Source organism: Suillus discolor, assembly GCF_016758755.1.
Source record: "Suillus discolor strain FC423 chromosome Unknown F5147scaffold_3, whole genome shotgun sequence".
NCBI classification, from domain to species: domain Eukaryota; kingdom Fungi; phylum Basidiomycota; class Agaricomycetes; order Boletales; family Suillaceae; genus Suillus; species Suillus discolor.
In genome coordinates, this window is record NW_024541250.1 from 642,460 (window position 1) to 658,210 (window position 15,751).

At 48.8% G+C, this 15,751-nt stretch overlaps 8 protein-coding genes across 8 annotated transcripts; 4 read left to right on the forward strand and 4 right to left on the reverse strand.

Moving 5' to 3' along the window:
- Positions 1-6: 6 nt before the first annotated feature.
- On the reverse strand, positions 7-1,399 carry F5147DRAFT_626114 (PI31 proteasome regulator N-terminal-domain-containing protein). The gene is made up of 3 exons (XM_041432691.1): positions 1,040-1,399; positions 311-988; positions 7-255 (listed from the first exon to the last, which is right to left on the reverse strand). The coding sequence occupies exons 1-3, from the start codon at positions 1,364-1,366 to the stop codon at positions 238-240; spliced, it is 1,023 nt and encodes a 340-aa protein (XP_041298982.1). The 5' UTR covers positions 1,367-1,399; the 3' UTR covers positions 7-237.
- Positions 1,400-1,470: 71 nt separating this feature from the next.
- F5147DRAFT_667211 (P-loop containing nucleoside triphosphate hydrolase protein) lies at positions 1,471-5,280 on the forward strand. Its single transcript, XM_041435227.1, has 8 exons — positions 1,471-2,013; positions 2,079-2,841; positions 2,894-3,170; positions 3,224-4,070; positions 4,120-4,703; positions 4,761-4,797; positions 4,851-4,936; positions 4,994-5,280. Exons 1-8 carry the CDS (start codon positions 1,512-1,514, stop codon positions 5,105-5,107), a joined length of 3,210 nt encoding a protein of 1,069 aa, XP_041298983.1. The 5' UTR covers positions 1,471-1,511; the 3' UTR covers positions 5,108-5,280.
- Positions 5,281-5,709: 429 nt separating this feature from the next.
- On the forward strand, positions 5,710-7,261 carry F5147DRAFT_750320 (NADP-dependent oxidoreductase domain-containing protein; the record flags this gene model as incomplete). Its single annotated transcript, XM_041440156.1, has 7 exons — positions 5,710-5,793; positions 5,837-5,940; positions 6,006-6,087; positions 6,141-6,365; positions 6,426-6,576; positions 6,635-7,008; positions 7,064-7,261. The coding sequence occupies 7 exons, from the start codon at positions 5,710-5,712 to the stop codon at positions 7,151-7,153; spliced, it is 1,110 nt and encodes a 369-aa protein (XP_041298984.1). The 3' UTR covers positions 7,154-7,261.
- Positions 7,262-7,498: 237 nt separating this feature from the next.
- On the reverse strand, positions 7,499-10,680 carry F5147DRAFT_667221 (uncharacterized protein). Its single transcript, XM_041435228.1, has 9 exons — positions 10,379-10,680; positions 10,175-10,330; positions 9,999-10,123; positions 9,730-9,951; positions 9,215-9,665; positions 8,825-9,165; positions 8,042-8,774; positions 7,858-7,994; positions 7,499-7,805 (listed from the first exon to the last, which is right to left on the reverse strand). The coding sequence occupies exons 1-9, from the start codon at positions 10,664-10,666 to the stop codon at positions 7,697-7,699; spliced, it is 2,562 nt and encodes an 853-aa protein (XP_041298985.1). The 5' UTR covers positions 10,667-10,680; the 3' UTR covers positions 7,499-7,696.
- A 125-nt stretch (positions 10,681-10,805) lies between these two features.
- Positions 10,806-11,929, forward strand: F5147DRAFT_667223 (proteasome subunit alpha type-3). The gene is made up of 7 exons (XM_041435229.1): positions 10,806-10,883; positions 10,939-10,973; positions 11,034-11,157; positions 11,210-11,311; positions 11,365-11,508; positions 11,556-11,668; positions 11,722-11,929. Exons 1-7 carry the CDS (start codon positions 10,815-10,817, stop codon positions 11,876-11,878), a joined length of 744 nt encoding a protein of 247 aa, XP_041298986.1. The 5' UTR covers positions 10,806-10,814; the 3' UTR covers positions 11,879-11,929.
- Positions 11,930-13,055, reverse strand: F5147DRAFT_667225 (SAC3/GANP/Nin1/mts3/eIF-3 p25 family-domain-containing protein). Its single transcript, XM_041435230.1, has 6 exons — positions 12,892-13,055; positions 12,773-12,842; positions 12,623-12,725; positions 12,302-12,574; positions 12,140-12,251; positions 11,930-12,090 (listed from the first exon to the last, which is right to left on the reverse strand). The coding sequence occupies exons 1-6, from the start codon at positions 12,994-12,996 to the stop codon at positions 11,956-11,958; spliced, it is 798 nt and encodes a 265-aa protein (XP_041298987.1). The 5' UTR covers positions 12,997-13,055; the 3' UTR covers positions 11,930-11,955.
- Positions 13,056-13,165: 110 nt separating this feature from the next.
- F5147DRAFT_565797 (nucleophile aminohydrolase) lies at positions 13,166-14,133 on the forward strand (the record flags this gene model as incomplete). Its single annotated transcript, XM_041430769.1, has 6 exons — positions 13,166-13,201; positions 13,254-13,331; positions 13,384-13,505; positions 13,559-13,743; positions 13,798-13,887; positions 13,946-14,133. The coding sequence occupies 6 exons, from the start codon at positions 13,166-13,168 to the stop codon at positions 14,131-14,133; spliced, it is 699 nt and encodes a 232-aa protein (XP_041298988.1).
- On the reverse strand, positions 13,852-15,710 carry F5147DRAFT_667237 (uncharacterized protein). Its single transcript, XM_041435231.1, has 5 exons — positions 15,402-15,710; positions 15,290-15,349; positions 15,069-15,239; positions 13,946-15,018; positions 13,852-13,887 (listed from the first exon to the last, which is right to left on the reverse strand). Exons 1-4 carry the CDS (start codon positions 15,622-15,624, stop codon positions 14,237-14,239), a joined length of 1,236 nt encoding a protein of 411 aa, XP_041298989.1. The 5' UTR covers positions 15,625-15,710; the 3' UTR covers positions 13,852-13,887; positions 13,946-14,236.
- Between the last annotated feature and the right edge of the window lie 41 nt (positions 15,711-15,751).

Genomic DNA, 15,751 nt, shown 5'->3' on the forward strand with positions numbered 1-15,751 from the left:
GGGTGATACTTATTGCTGCTATTATGAGCGACCGGCTTTATAGCCCGCTTAATCCAGCAGGTTGCCGTTTTGGGCTTACCAGCGCGCAGTGATACACAGCGAGCTACAACGTTGTACTAGCGGCTAGCTAAGAGGGTACAAATACATCTTATATTCTCGTAATCGTAGTTATCACTCTCAATGGTCGTTACAATTTATCAGCTATACAAAATTCACAGCTTTTCACACCGTTCGTTCTCACATAAACATATCTCCCTGTTTCAAGGTAAGCATCTACGCTGGCAATTGTTTTACTGCAGTGCACACTCACAGCTCCAGGGGGCATAAACTCGTCATTATCGGGATCTCTTACATTCCCGCTTCCCGGAGGTCCACGCCGGGGTCTCCCATTGAAACTTGGGTTGAAGGGACCAGGATTTGGTCCTATCGGATCAAAACGAGCACCCGGTGGGGCTCCCATCGGAGGGAGATAGCCGTCCCCACCCCATGGTCCTCGCATCTCCTGTCCTCGGTTACCTCTCATACCAAATATAGGGTGACCCGGACCAACAAACATTCCATCTCCTCCATTGCCAGGGAACAGTGAAGGAGGCTGGAAAGGGTTGATGCCACCGAAAGGATCAAGGTCTTGACGACCGATCTCCAGCGGATTACGAGGTCGTAAACCGGGGGGTAAGAAGTATGGGTCATCTGGATAAGGTGGCGAGTCTGGTCGTGGAGGGGCAGGAGGGGGAATCTCCGCGCGGGGAGCGGGTCCAGCATTGCTGGATGAATCCTCAGTTTCTTCGATATATCCTTCTTTGCGCAGTCCCGGAATGAGTTTTTGTATTATTTTGAGTTTAAGCTGAGATATGAAATCTGTGATACGGTTGGACGAAATGAAGCCATGGACCAGCGGCGGGGTGTCCGACTTGGCTGCGTCATAGGGGTAAAACGACGGTGAGACAAAGTCGTTTGTTGCAACATCCAGAGACGCAGACTTGTCACTCTAAAATTCTAAATTAAATACTGTTTTTCGAATCCATAAAACCTGACGCACTTCAACAGCAATGGCGCTGATCAATGTACGCTGACCGAGCTTGATGACCTTCACAACAAACTCAAGACCGCTTTGGTCATGCCTGTAGCGAAAGGTACGATCTACCAGTCCTTTTGTGTTCCAGTCATCAGGAAGAACATTGTTAGGGTGTTCCTTTGCGGAAGATGTGTCATCCGTTGCAATTAAACGAAACGAGAGAGCAGAAAAGGCTGTGTGGACAAGCGCTGCCAAACCATCATGGGGAGACGTTAATGTCTTGTTTGTCGGTGGTAATATGTTAAGAAGAAGTCCGACAAGTGCAGAAGGATCCAATACGTTGTTAGCCATGAATTGAGTCCTGCAGGTAGCGTAGCAAGCAAGATAGTCTCCTTTGGATCATCCTAGCTTACTTATTAGTCAAGACCTTCCAGAGCTAACATGACCAAACAACACTTACTTCAAGACCACCACCACCAAGTCGTTGTATACAAGCATGGTGCGCAGGGATAGATCATATTCCCCGGACACGTCAAACAAAAGGGTAAGACCATCTCATCGTTCACCCCGGTCTCCTTCGCCGACCAGGCGAAATACCCAAAGACCTAGCAGGAGATACGACGACGAACGTGATAATAGAGAACGTGATCGCCCGAGAGACCGGGATAGGGAACGTGATAAAGACCGCTATCGTGACGACAGGTATCGCGATGATAGACACAGAGACGATAGGCGCCGTGACAGTTACAGGGATGACAGAAGAGACGACCGTCGGCGCTCCCGTTCAACAGACCGCAAAGACCGGGAAAGACGACCGCTTTCCCCTCCTCCAAAACCTCAAGCAGTCGTAGGTGCCACGCAAACTCCCCCACCCGAAGATGAGAAACTCAAGGCGAAGAGGGCAAAGCTGGAGGCTTGGAAGAAGGACCGCGAAGCCAAGAAGGCTCTTGATGAGGCTAAAGTCAAAGCCATGGCTCTCGCAGGTAAATCTGCACCAGGTGAGCACATTTTGAATATGAGTGGCACTTCATGATTTCACACCACTTGATCCATGCCTTATTAGTTTCTGCCCCGACCGCAACGTCCGCCAAACCTGGGACTTCTCTGAACCGTGCAGCCCTCACAGGTCTTGGGCTCAAAGGTCTTCCCCTCAAACCTGAAGTTCTCAAAGTATCAAAGGGTGCTGCGGCCATGGACGATTCAGACGAAACCAAACAACGGAAGCTTGAGACCCTTGGCGAAATGCCTGCTGTCGACATGACAATGGCGGATGGAGAAGCTAGTGTTGGCGACCTGGAAGTTGACGACGATGACGAAGAGGCGAACAGGATGGACCAAGCGATCAAAAGCAAGGCTGCAGACGCCATGGAAGAGGACGAGGACGCGGTCGACCCCCTCGATGCCTTCATGTCGAGTGTGTCGGTTGAAGTGAAGAAAGTTGACGAGGAAGACTTGAAAAAGATGAACGGCGGCAAAGGCATATCTTCTAAACCTCTCGCCGAACGTATGGGCGATGATGGGGAGGATGAAGTCGTGGAAGCCGCTGTTGTGGAAGACGAGCTTGATACTACCGATCTTAATCCTGAAGATATCCTTGCTCTTGCGGCAAAGAAGGCAAAGAAGAAAGATATCGCCGCTGTCGACCATTCTCGTGTCAAATATGAGCCCTTCCGGAAGGAATTTTATGTTCCCCCTCCAGACATTGCTGCTATGACAGACGAGGAAGCTGACCTCTTGCGACTAGAACTTGATGGCATCAAAATCCGTGGTATTGACTGCCCGCGGCCAGTGACCAAGTGGAGTCATTTTGGTCTTCCAGCCAGCTGGTAGGTATCAGCTACTTTTCGATGTTCAGTCCCTGGCTGACGCATTTCAAAGTTTGGATGTTATCAAACGCCTCAATTATGTTGCACCAACTGCCATTCAAGCTCAAGCTATTCCCGCAATCATGTCTGGTCGTGACGTCATTGGTGTGGCAAAGACAGGTTCAGGGAAGACCATAGCATTTCTCCTCCCTTTGTTCCGTCACATCAAGGATCAGCGGCCCCTGGAGCAGATGGAAGGCCCTCTTGCCATTGTTATGACACCTACCCGCGAGCTGGCAGTGCAAATCCATCGAGAATGCAAGCCATTCTTACGGGTGATGAACCTTCGTGTATGTTTCTCGTGTCTTTGATCTATCCATAATATCTTATCCCGCATTATTAGGCTGTGTGCGCATATGGTGGTTCCCCAATCAAGGACCAGATTGCTGAGCTGAAGAAGGGTGCTGAGATCATCGTATGCACACCTGGTCGCATGATCGACCTCCTTACTGCCAATTCTGGCCGGGTGACAAACCTTAAGCGTGTCACTTATGTGGTTCTTGACGAAGCTGATCGGATGTTTGACATGGGTTTCGAACCTCAAGTCATGAAGATCATCAACAACATTCGACCTGACCGCCAAACGGTGCTCTTCTCTGCGACGTTCCCAAAACAAATGGACTCTCTCGCAAGGAAAATTCTACAGAAACCTCTTGAAATCACTGTTGGCGGGCGTTCTGTGGTCGCCGCGGAGATCGAGCAGATTGTTGAAGTGCGTCCAGAGGAGTCCAAGTTCAATCGCCTCTTGGATATCCTGGGGCAAATGTACAACGAAGACCCTGAGTGCCGTACTCTCATCTTTGTCGACAGACAGGAAGCTGCTGATAACTTGCTCCGTGACCTTATGCGCAAAGGGTACCTGTGCATGTCCCTGCATGGAGGCAAGGATCAGGTTGATCGTGATTCTACCATTGCCGACTTTAAATCCGGAGTTGTTCCCATCGTCATCGCCACTTCTGTCGCTGCTCGTGGTTTGGATGTCAAACAGCTTAAGCTTGTTATCAACTTCGACGCACCTAATCATATGGAAGACTATGTTCATCGCGCTGGTCGTACGGGGAGAGCAGGCAATAAAGGCACATGTGTTACATTTATAACTCCTGAACAAGAAAGGTACTCTGTTGATATCTACCGTGCACTTAAGGCAAGTAATGCAGCTGTTCCAAGTGAGCTTGAGGAGCTGGCCAACGGTATGTTTCGCTATATTGTATTCGTGATCTATGCTTATTACGTCGCTAGGCTTCTTGGAAAAGGTCAAGTCTGGGAAGGCGCAAGTTGCAGGCTCAGGATTTGGTGGAAAAGGTCTTGATAGGCTCGATAAGGAGCGTGAAGCTAAAGATCGGGCTGAGCGGAAAGCTTACGGTGAACCGGAAGAAGAAAAGGTTGATGAAGCTGCTGTCAAGACTCCCACGACTGCTGGCGATGATATGACATTCGGCAACTTCAAGGTCGAAATCAAGCGTGGTCCCGCTCCTGATTCTTCGAAGGGTTTACTTGGAGTAGCCGGAGCAGCTGCAGCTGCTAGGCGACTCGCACATGCAAAGGAAGAAGAGAAGCTTCAGGCGTCACTCAAGGCTGCCCAGGATGCTGCTGCGCGTGCAGGGAAAGACACAGCCGCGCATAAGCAAGCCCTCAGTGTCATGGCAAAGCTGAACGCACAGATGAAGGCAACGAGGCTGGTCCTGCAGTCTCAAATCCAGGCAGACGAAAGTGGTCTCAGAAAAGCCAACCTCGACTCTACAGACTTCCACGCGATCATACCTATTAATGATTACCCGCAGAAGGCTAGATGGAGGGTCACCAACAAGGAAACTATGGTTCAGGTGCGTTGTTCATATGTTTGGTTTTTGGCTATATACTCATATTTTTCCCTTGGTTAGCTTATCGATATGACAGGCGCATCAGTTACCAACAAAGGTTTGTTCAGAAGCGTCATTGTTCAGTATGTTAATTTGACCTGATTGTAACAGGTATATATTACGAATCTGGGAAAGAGCCTCCTCTGGAAGGACCACCCAAACTCCATCTCTTGATCGAGTCCAACGAGGAATACAGGGTGAGCGTGTTCCATTACGCGTTACTGGTGTAGTCCACTGAATTGACACTCTTTCAGGTGGAACAAGCTGTGCGAGAGATCAAACGTTTGCTCATCGAAGCGTCTGCTGCGGCACTGCAAGCAGAAATGCGGAATCCCACTGCAGTGGCGGGGAGATACAGCGTTGTGTAGAGTGCTTCGATGTATGGTATTGTGCAACCCCGACAGTTTGCCGCACTATGTTGATGCGTCCCTGACTAACGTGCTACTCGCAAATTTATATACCTTAAGAACGCAAAGAATTACTTGTGTTTTATAGAACCTTTGTCTTCGCCTTTAAATTAATTTAACCTCTGCAGCGCATTCATATTGGAAATCGCTCCCCGCACCGCATGCCGTCAGCGAAGTAATCGATCGATCGAGATCTAGATCCCGACATCCCTCCTCCAAAGTATCACGTGACCTTCCAAACCGAAATTCTGACCTCTTTGTACATTTTATGTACTGTGACGCGTACTAAGCTTGTCTTACACATGTTCATGACAAACGCGTGAGTGACTCGGTTCCGACCTCGCGCATAATTAACTCACTCCGAACCTGCCGATATACTACGTAGGCTGATTTGAAGTTTGTGCGGTATGACTTACTCAGACAACTGACGCGTTTCTCTGGCATCACAGCGATCACACAATGGTGCTGACGAGGTGTCAAGGTGAAAAACATGTATAAAATGCCACCAACCTTCATACAAACTGTATTTCAACAACTCCAACTCTACAACCATGTCTAATCAAATGACCTCGTTTTGGGCACCCGTGCCAAAGCCATCATCTAGGCTAGCGCGATATCGCGCATTATCCCCTCATGCGGGCGTTCATGTCTCACCCTTACAGCTCGGTGCCATGAAGCATCGGTGACAAGTGGGAGAAATTTGGGATGGGTAGTATGGACAAGATATCCTCATTCAAGCTCCTCGACGCCTTCTACGATGCTGGGGGGAACTTCATCGACACTGCCAATAACTAGTGGGTATTGTGTCACAGTCATATTGAATTCGTCGTCGTCGCTGACACACTTCACAACCTCTCAGTCAAAATCAAAGTTCTGAAGAATTCATCGGAGAGTGGGCAGAGGAACGGGGGATCCGTGACCAGCTCGTGATCGCTACAAAAGTAACTTTGGGATTTTATGAATATAGTTCGATGCTGACGCACATGTATTAAAGTACACGACCAATTACCAGCGCGGTAACGACGCCATTCGCCAGAAGGCATCATATACCGGTAACAACGTCAAGTCGATGCACCTCAGCGTTGAGGCCAGTTTGAAGAAACTGAGGACTTCATATATCGACATTCTGTACGTGCACTGGTGGGACTGGGATACTTCCGTCGAAGAGGTCATGAACGGTCTGCATGTACTGGTGCAACAAGGGAAAGTGTTGTATCTCGTGAGTATCCCCATTTCTACTGTGCTGACATGAACATTTGTTAACATGTATCGCTGGCAGGGCATCTCAGACTCTCCTGCTTGGGTCGTGTCCAAGGCGAACCAGTATGCTCGGGATCATGGAAAATCACCGTTTGTGATCTACCAAGGTGCTTGGAACGTCATGCTTCGGGACTTTGAACGAGATATCATACCAATGGCCCGCTCCGAAGGTAGATCAACCTTGTTGCTCGCTATCTGGTGCCTCCACTTACGTTCACCCCTGCATAGGTCTTGCACTTGCCCCTTGGAATGTTCTTGCCGGTGGAAAATTTCGAACCGACGAAGAAGAGGAGCGCCGCCGACAGACAGGAGAGAAAGGTCGCATGCTCATGAATACCAACTGGGAACGCAACGAGACGGAGAGGGCGATGAGCGCAGCATTGGAGAAGGTCGCGAAAGAAGTTGGTGTTAAACACATCACAGCTGTGGCCATTGCATATCTTATGCAGAAGACGCCCTATGTGTTCCCGATTATTGGTGGGCGAAAAGTGGAGCAGCTGGAGGCCAACTTGGAGTCTCTGGCGATTTCGCTAACACCCGAGCACGTGAAATATTTGGAGAGCATCATTCCTTTCGATCCTGGCTTCCCCTCTTCATTCATCGTGAGTCACATCAGCGCTTTGTTGCGTCAGATTACTGAGGCCTGATTCCATTCAGGGTGATGGCAAGCAATACAATTTTCTATTGAGCAATACTGCATATTTCGAGAAGCAGCCGCAGGGAGAAACCCATAGTTCCAGATGTTGATTAGTATGGCACTGCTTGTATATGATATCCTCAAGAAGTTATGATCATAACTGTCACAGTGTGTCTATTACCGTGTGGCTCTAATGTTTGCAAAAATATTCCTCGTTTTGCACAGACTCTCCGAGAGAAGTTATGAAACGACAGGGTCTAAATATCCCTTGCTTGCGCTTGATGACTCCCTTCTGGAAGATATGCATAGAAAAGCCGCAGAGTATCTCGATGATGTGCAACAGAGTGCTGGTGATATCAAACTTTGTCCGCTCCTCAATCTCAAGCAGAAGAGGCCCCAAGAGGAAGGTGAAACGTCGCTTACGCCAGATAATGCAGGGAAGAGGATCCGACACGGTTGATTTTTTTATTGATTGTATGATAAAGACGAGAAGATGCTAGCCGAGTATCTCGTAGTTGTTGTGCTTGCCAATAATAATGATCCTCGTGACAAAGATTTGGGTACTGAGCAGTTGAGAACCCTAGCGGTATCCTACAGTGATTATTTATCCTCCAGACAAAAAGTACACTAGATCAAAGATATAGAAGTGCTAACTATTCGTTCTTGGGGATTTCCCGCAGCGATGGCGGGCGAGACATCGAAAGTTCTAATTTTGATGCCATTTTGATTATCTCTTCCTCCAGCTCGGCTATCTTGGTGCGCCTATGATAATCGAGTTAGTTTAGAAACAGCTAGTTCAACCCAAAGTGCATACTCTTGGTACGATCGCTCTCCAAATTGGAAAGCCTGGGATAATCCTAGTCCACTCTCACTCAAATGCTTCTTGCGCTCTGCCTCCTTCGCAGCCATGTCATTCAAGCTAGGCAACATTCGGTCGTACTCGCGTTTAAGCTACACAATAGTCAGCTGAGATCCAAACCCAGGGTAAAAATGATTACCAGTGATGTTCGCGCAGCGAGCGATTGCTCATCGTACCTGCCCGCCCCAGCGATCTCTGCCTTCATTCTCCGTAATTCCTCAAACCACTTCGTCTCATATTCACTAAGCTTCGGCGACGCTTGCTGCATAAGCGTCTGCAGTCTGTGATCCAGCCTCGATGCCAGCGCCCTGTATGCTTCCCGTATTCTCTCGAGCCGCTCTTTAACTTCGCTATTCCGCGAGCCGCCCAGCTGTTCAATGAGATCAAGCATCGCACCACATTTCTGTTGCTGTCGCTCGAATTCCTTCGCCTGCAGTTCGGCTCGTACTTCTGTGGCTTTGTATGCGAGGATAATTTCGTGGATCTGTGACGTCAAGCCTTCAATTGTTGAACCCAGATATCGCAATGTTTCAGGAGTGAGCACGAATTCTGTTTTGGTGTTTGGGGTCCCAGCCGTGATGCGAGGATTGCTGGGCAGTCCAGAGGGACGCGAAAGCGTTGGAGGTGGCACGAAGGGCTCCGTGCCTAAAAGTGAGATGTACGCCGATGGTCCTTCAATGGGCGCAAGAAAATCCTCTGGTTCAGAGGTTTTATTCTTGTCAGGAAGATTGGGAGCTGTCCGAGAGAGAGAAAGATCGGTGCGAAGGTTGAGGGGGAAGGACGTAAAACGAAAAACAGAGGAAAGGATTAGGATACTGTACGAGAGATAGACGTCGTTTGGTACAGATATAGCAATAATCGGATTCGAGCATCTATTGACCTGTGAATCATTAAAATCGTAGAAACTTATTCATCCACATACCTTCGGTCCACTGAATAGGTATTCAGCAAGGGCACGACATGGGTGCCTGCCGACTTTTGCAATGCTTGATTCAATGCAACACCGTCGTCGTCATCTGCGCGGAGTCCGTTGCTGAGACATTGCAGTAGGTCTCCAAAGTCAAGGACATGGACGCCAAAAGCATGGTAGACGTAAACAGTATCGTCATGTATCGGATCCATCAATAAGACAGGGTGGTTTGCTTGAAGGAGGTCGAGAATGGGTGTGCCTGACGACAAAGGAGACGTTTGTTTCAGCATCGAAATCAGGCCCAAGTCTATGCACTCGTAAACTGCTAGCATAGGCAAGTCCTGAGATTTATCCTAGAGTCGCGTCCATAAGCAGCAATATACAATAATTTCGATAACAAACCTGTTTGCTCTCCCACCGTGCTTCAACTTTCTCTACGTCTAAACACACATCAACCTTACCGTCTTGATAAGTGACAATAACAATTCCGAGACGCTCAGTCGCGCCTGCGTCTTCATCGTCATCATCACGGAGGAAAGAAAGATACGCGATGTCCGTTGCATCACCGCCTTCACTGTCTTCCAATGAACGAGGCGAAGGCTGGAGGAGGAAAGGTCCCTGACGCATCGGTTGACTTTTGATGGTCGTAGGAGGGTGCATAGAGAAAGAGCGAGAGATTGCTGGGTACACAGTCCCAGGTGGAAGTTGCTTTAGCAGAGCTGTGGCATATTTCCGCTGATAGTTGTAGAGTGTCGAAAGGGCTGATATTCCACTGGATGTTCCCTGGGATAGGAACTCTTGTTTAGCGGAGATGAAACACTCGAGTGCGTGGACGTAAGATGATGGAACAGATCTTGAAATCGATTGAGAAGTAATTGATTAAGAAGTAGTGTCACACAGGAAATGATAAGACTCACGCGTTTTGCGGCATGTAGGGGCATATAGCATATATGTCTCCTGACCTCATAACAGCATAGACGGTGAGTGGGCCCCAATCTGCTTTACCCTTTCCCAGAGTGAATGATGCGACCTCGCGCTCGGCAGGATCTTCGGCCAGATATGACTTTGAGGTCTTCTTCTCGGGAACAAAGGACAGAACTTGTTGGGGCTCTTCAGTATCAACCGAAATGTCATACTCTCTGAAAAAGGTTAGTAAATATAATAAACTCATCGTTGTGAACCCAACCTCAGTTTCCCATCGACAGTCATGACCATAAGAGTGGATCCTGCTTCGCCCCATGGGTGCCATTCAATCTTGGCTATGGGGGCAGATGCATGCGAATGATGGTAGAAAGATCCTACTTGGATTGATCCTTTGCAAACGGATCAGATGCTAACATTCATACGAAAACCGCTCGCTTACTTGCAGTCCACAGAAGAAGGCACAAGCTTGGAATACCCAGCGCGAGGGAGGACCACAACTGCAACCTGGTATGCTCCCGCTACAGCTATGAGCTTCCCGCTCGGATTCAGTGCAAGTTGGTTGATTCCAAATTGAATATCTGGTGTATTCAAGATCTTCTCTAGCAGTGAGCCACAACTAGGATTGTCAGAATTGGCACGTACTTTGAAAGACTTGTTCGTACTCCTCCCAAGCTTAGAGTCCGAAAGAGACGTTATTCTCAGTTCGCATCCAGCAGCTACGATTAGATCAGAATCCTTCAGGACCATAACCTGACGACGTCCTGAAAGGGTGAGCCCATCCGTCGAAGGCCCCTCAAGCATAGATTTCTTCAATGTATTCGTAGAAAGTTCCAGTGACTCCTCTGACTGTCCTGTTGGACCTCCATAGGCTTTTGGAAGCGTGAATATTGGATGTCCTTCAAGCATTGTGCTCCAATCATCTTGAGTCATGGCTAATACTAGTCGCGTCGGTGAAGAGGGAGTGAAGTCGAACCGGCTCAGAAACGCGTCTGACCCGGTTCGGTTATTATTTCCCACGGGCTGACGCGCTCAAGCTTGCGCGTACGAGGACAGCTCACTTACATACTTACCTACTACCATGACTTCCATCGGGACAGGTTACGATCTTTCAGCTAGCACATACTCACCAGATGGCCGTATATTTCAGGTGAAATCGCTGAAACTCGTCCAACAGTACGGTATTCTCAATCTTATCATCCCAGGTCGAATACGCCAACAAGGCGGTAGAGAACTCAGGGTATCTAAGCTTTCTTTCAGGTACTTTCATTGTTGCTAACGGTCTGCCTCGTTAACTCAGCACTGCGATCGGGCTACGCGTTAAGGATGGTGTCGTCCTTGCGGTGGAGAAGCTCGTACACTCCAAGCTCCTTGTCCCAGGAGCTAACCGACGCATTCAAACAGTAGACAAACATATAGGCATGGTGAGTGCGCTGGTAAATTTCTCAATGAACTTATGTACGATGTCCGCTCAAGGCATCTGCCGGCCTTCTCGCCGATGGCAGGAAAATATCACAGCTGGCTCGTGACTCGGGAGCTCAGGCTCGAAAACAGTGGAGAGAACCTTTAACTGTGAAGGTGATCAGATTACGCTGGAACGCCAGTATGTTATACTCATTCACTATCACCAGGCCCTGTCAGATTCTGTAAGCTGGAATGCTCAAACTTATACGTTGTACTCGTCTGTCCGCCCGTTCGGCGTCAGTACGATCTTTGGTGGCGTCGACAAGAGTGGTCCTTCACTGTATATAGTCGAGCCTAGTGGCGTCTGCCTAGTGAGCGCATTGCAGGTCAAAATATCTCGATACTGATAATATGCCAGGGATATCATGGTGCAGCGGTCGGCAAAGGCCGTCAGCTGGCCAAAACCGAGCTGGAGAAGCTTAAGCTATCTGAACTGTCGATGCGTGAAGCTGTTACGGAGGCTGCGAGAATGTACGCTGTCTGGCACCTGTGTTCACGTTTCTCACCTAAATACTTCACCGCAGAATATACCTCGTCCATGACGACAACAAAGAGAAGGAATTTGAGCTGGAGATGACTTGGGTTGGTGTTGAGTCCAACAACCTTCATTTACCTGTACCAGCCAACCTCCTTGAAGAGGCAAAGAGGAAAGCTCAGGAGGCATTAGAGACTTTTGAATAATTTCAGATAATAGCACGTTTGATATCATCGTTCCTCGATTCACCCGGAAAATGAAGGAGCCAAACATGAAGTGGTGTCTATACAATTTGCTCTAGCTCACGAGCGTATGCCAGGTTTGCTGCAATGAGCTTCTGTGTTGGAATCTCTACTTGTTCGTCATTTTTCTTTGCAAACGTTATCATGCCAGCTGTCAGGTCTACCTGCCAACCGCGCTGTAAACAAGATCAGTAAAGGAGGGTTCCGGGACCTTGAAGTGCCTACCTGTTGGGCGAATACCAATAACCCAGACTGTGAGGGAAAGAATAACAGAGTTGCGGCGTCCTTCAAAGGAAGGCTATCGTATGCCGATTCCTCGCAACTGGCAATCTCATTCCTGGCAATAATTCTTAGTGATGTTGATCAGACCAGCAGAAAACAGCTCACCGAATGGTACCCATAAGGCTGTCGACAAAGAATTTGTACTCTTCTGCCGGTGCCTCCTCACGAGCATTCCACACTTTGCTGTAGCTACCCTCCATGAGCCAGCGCTCGAGATTTACTGGATGCCTGATGTATGGATTTGTGTTGATCTCATCGGCGGGAAGTGGAAGTGATTCAAGGGTAGTGTGGAAATCAGCGATGCGGTTTTGTGTGAGCAAACGAATGAGGTTCAAGCCCCGGACTGCGAATTCACGCTTCGACGGAGGGAGACTTGACCTGATGCATATGAGGAGAAAGTAATCTGGGTAGAATATTTGTGCATACCTGAAGTCCGTGTAGAAAGTGTGCAGTTGGGAGAAATATCTATCGAACGAAGGAACGTCTTTCGCTCTTATACTCCAGAAGACCCCGATTTCGAGGATGTCACCTGTCCCACTGTCATCACATAGCACATCACAGACCGTTCTAACGTACGAGCAACGACCAAGTCATGGAAATTTGTTTCTCCTTGGGGGATTAATAGACCGGCTTCTATCAAGCCAACCTAGCGTGAAGTCAGACATGCACAAAGCTTTAGATCAACTTGGCCACACCTTTAGCTGAGCTAGCAGTGTCCCGCATTTCTTCAAGTCTGACGGTCGCGCATCGAATGCACGCTGTAGCTCGTTGTATAATGTAGCCAATTTCTGAGAAGCCATTTGTGACTATAACAGAAGTTGCAAGTTCGATGAATGGAAATCAGAAACAAGTAGAGAACACGCGTCCAGACGCGTCAGCGCTACTTAGCTACTCAGCCACAACTCAAGATTGTCATTACACTTCTTCATAACACACGACGACGTCGACAACAGTATGGATCGCATTGACATGAACAGACTCAAGAGCGGAGAGGTCAATCTCGGGGTATGAACGTTCTAATCATTATTCTATTATCGTTAATGTACACCATTGGCAGACCTCTATCATGGCAGTTCAGTTTGACAAGGGCGTCGTCATCGGCGCCGACAGTCGTACGACAACTGGAAGCTACATCGTGCGCACTCTTACCTACTCACTATTTGTTTCCTCATCTCTACGAACCCCAGGCCAACCGTGTAACAGACAAGCTCACCCATGTCCACGATCGGATATACTGCTGTCGCTCAGGATCTGCAGCTGACACGCAAGCAGTCGCAGATATAGTACACAACTACTTGCAGCTATATACGTAGGTCTTCATCTATCAACAGTCACAAATTTGCTTCCACTGAGCACTCGTAGGCAAATCCACGGCGCCCACCCTCCAGTTTCGTCGGCTGCAGGCATGTTCCAGGATATTTGTTATGATAACAAGGACGCTCTCAGCGCGGGTATCATCGTTGCTGGGTGGGACAAGGAGGTCGGTCCAAGTGTATATAACATTCCTCTGGGTGGAGGGCTTTTCCGCCAGCCGTGGGCCATTGGAGGTGCGTCTTGAAAGTTTCATGTTCGACACTGAGTCAATTATATCATGTTATCAGGCTCTGGCTCAACATATGTATACGGTTACTGTGATGCAACGTACCAGGATGGGTGGGGGCGGGATGAGACTGTCGAATTCGTGAAAAATAGTGCGTGCTTAACCACCCAACACCACTTTCCTGCTGTTGATCTAATGTTTTCGCATAGCGCTTTCGCTTGCGATGGCAAGAGACGGCTCATCAGGAGGTGTCATCCGCATGTGCGTAATCACGGAGGATGGTGTCGAGCGGCTCTTTGTTCCCGGCGACAAACTCCCCAAGTTCTGGGAAGGTCGTGAGGTACTGTCGGGGCCAGTGAAGAAGAGCGTGGAACCGGCAGCAATGGCTATTGAGTAGATGTGTAAACTGATGCAAAATCACAACATCGTCTTGCAAGTGGTCATCCTGATTGACATTCCTTGTAATTAAATGTCATATTGAGTACTATCGGTATGGTTGTTCAGTACATCTTCTCTGCCCATGATAATCTCCATCCTGCATCGACCTCCCAGTGACTCGTCTCAACAGCGGAACCGTAAGCTTGCCCCTCCCACATTCGCAATCTCCAGAGAGCTATTGCTAAAGGTACAACATCTGCCCGTTTGGCAGTATGCTGATTCGAACATAGCAGGAACGCATGGCTTCCCTTGGCATCACCACGGGCTCGTGGTGACTTTTCATTTTCGGAAAAGTCAGAGGCCGGAAGTGCGCGCGACCGTGCTCTACGCTCTACCTCAAGTAGCTTGCAGAGTGCTTTATGCAGTGCTGCTCGCTGTGGTCGGGCAGGAAATAAAGATAGACCGTGGTAGAGAGGAGCTTGCGCATTTGGAAGAAGAGAAGAACCTAGATCATCATCTGTGACTGGATGGAGAATGGAAAGAGGGGGAAGACGCCGCGATGAGGTTTCTGAGCTGTTAGTATCGATTTGCACAACATCAGCGATGTCCATCTGTGCGGAGGGCTGTGGCTTCTCCTTTGTTTCTGGGTTCTGGTTGACTGGGGGTACTACCATCAGGGCCACCGCATCTTTGTGAGGTATCGAGTTAGTTTGCCGAACTACGTTCCATTCAGAACGGGTGAGTCTTCGAAGCACTGTTGCCGCAGGATCATCCAACGGGCCTGCGGCAAGCCTTTTAGTAAGAAGTTCCAGTTCCTGCAGGACTCGTAAACGGAGCTGGTAACCGATGCGCGCTGATAGTAAAGGTTGTACGATCAAGTTTTGCGAGAATTTGCGCAGTGGGACTGAGAAGAGCTCAGTTATGGCTGCAATGAAGTTGCAATCCGTCACGCACTCCTAGAAGTTGCATATGGGAGGGCATCTTTCCAGCATACAATATAACATGCAGGCGTGGATCGACGAGGCTTGAACTTAGGATGCTCGATACCATCTGGAACTAATATCTGTTGTTCGCATACTCCCTGAGAGGCTGGGAGGCGCACAGGTGCCAGACGGATGAGAAAGTCTAGGAATGGGATGAAGGAAGTGCAACATAAGCCTTTGCTATTCACGCACCACAAGGTAGCTTTTTACGCGTTATCTGACATTCTCGCAACGGCGAAGCAAGCATTCTGACTGCATCAGAGCGATAAGTAGACAGAGAGTAGAAACGGTGTACCCAACGCACGGTAAGGGCTGGACCACCATTCGCGTTCCTCGTCCGTCATTTCCCGCGGATGGTCATGCGCCCCGGTATCTTGCAGTGGCTTCACAAGACGAACCCTGGGTGGTAGTGACTTATGTCTGTTATAAAGATGACCTTCGGTGATTGGGTTCGCGTCGTCCAACAATATTGAGTGAGTCCTGCCTTCTGAAGTGAAAGAGGGCGTTCCTGGAATAGTATTTTTCATAGAAACACGCTTTTTGTAGCGTGTATATCCATTGCTCAACGTGTTGGGCTCTGGGGCATCTTGCAAGATTTTGAGCAGACGTGGAAGTAAGCGAGGCATGTACTGAAGCGCTCCCGACTGTGACAAC

What these genes read in the sequence shown, in the direction of transcription:
- F5147DRAFT_667225 (XM_041435230.1), bottom strand. Translation starts at nt 12,996, where the DNA reads ATGGCTTCTCAGAAATTGGCTACATTATACAACGAGCTACAGCGTGCA. An exon ending in CACTGCTAGCTCAGCTAAAG is followed by an intron (nt 12,843 to 12,891) that starts GTGTGGCCAAGT and finishes ACTTCACGCTAG; the next exon opens with GTTGGCTTGATAGAAGCCGG. An exon ending in CCATGACTTGGTCGTTGCTC is followed by an intron (nt 12,726 to 12,772) that starts GTACGTTAGAAC and finishes ACAGTGGGACAG; the next exon opens with GTGACATCCTCGAAATCGGG.
- F5147DRAFT_626114 (XM_041432691.1), bottom strand. Translation starts at nt 1,366, where the DNA reads ATGGCTAACAACGTATTGGATCCTTCTGCACTTGTCGGACTTCTTCTT. An exon ending in TCAGCGCCATTGCTGTTGAA is followed by an intron (nt 989 to 1,039) that starts GTGCGTCAGGTT and finishes TTAGAATTTTAG; the next exon opens with AGTGACAAGTCTGCGTCTCT.
- F5147DRAFT_667237 (XM_041435231.1), bottom strand. Translation starts at nt 15,624, where the DNA reads ATGAAAAATACTATTCCAGGAACGCCCTCTTTCACTTCAGAAGGCAGG. An exon ending in ATGGTGGTCCAGCCCTTACC is followed by an intron (nt 15,350 to 15,401) that starts GTGCGTTGGGTA and finishes GCTCTGATGCAG; the next exon opens with TCAGAATGCTTGCTTCGCCG. An exon ending in CCCATATGCAACTTCTAGGA is followed by an intron (nt 15,019 to 15,068) that starts GTGCGTGACGGA and finishes AGCTCTTCTCAG; the next exon opens with TCCCACTGCGCAAATTCTCG.
- F5147DRAFT_667221 (XM_041435228.1), bottom strand. Translation starts at nt 10,666, where the DNA reads ATGACTCAAGATGATTGGAGCACAATGCTTGAAGGACATCCAATATTC. An exon ending in CTTCTTCTGTGGACTGCAAG is followed by an intron (nt 10,124 to 10,174) that starts TAAGCGAGCGGT and finishes GTTTGCAAAGGA; the next exon opens with TCAATCCAAGTAGGATCTTT. An exon ending in CACGGTGGGAGAGCAAACAG is followed by an intron (nt 9,166 to 9,214) that starts GTTTGTTATCGA and finishes ACGCGACTCTAG; the next exon opens with GATAAATCTCAGGACTTGCC.
- F5147DRAFT_667223 (XM_041435229.1), top strand. Translation starts at nt 10,815, where the DNA reads ATGACTTCCATCGGGACAGGTTACGATCTTTCAGCTAGCACATACTCA. An exon ending in CAGATGGCCGTATATTTCAG is followed by an intron (nt 10,884 to 10,938) that starts GTGAAATCGCTG and finishes TTATCATCCCAG; the next exon opens with GTCGAATACGCCAACAAGGC. An exon ending in AGCCTAGTGGCGTCTGCCTA is followed by an intron (nt 11,509 to 11,555) that starts GTGAGCGCATTG and finishes ATAATATGCCAG; the next exon opens with GGATATCATGGTGCAGCGGT.
- F5147DRAFT_667211 (XM_041435227.1), top strand. Translation starts at nt 1,512, where the DNA reads ATGGTGCGCAGGGATAGATCATATTCCCCGGACACGTCAAACAAAAGG. An exon ending in TTTGGTCTTCCAGCCAGCTG is followed by an intron (nt 2,842 to 2,893) that starts GTAGGTATCAGC and finishes CGCATTTCAAAG; the next exon opens with TTTGGATGTTATCAAACGCC. An exon ending in ACAAGGAAACTATGGTTCAG is followed by an intron (nt 4,704 to 4,760) that starts GTGCGTTGTTCA and finishes TCCCTTGGTTAG; the next exon opens with CTTATCGATATGACAGGCGC.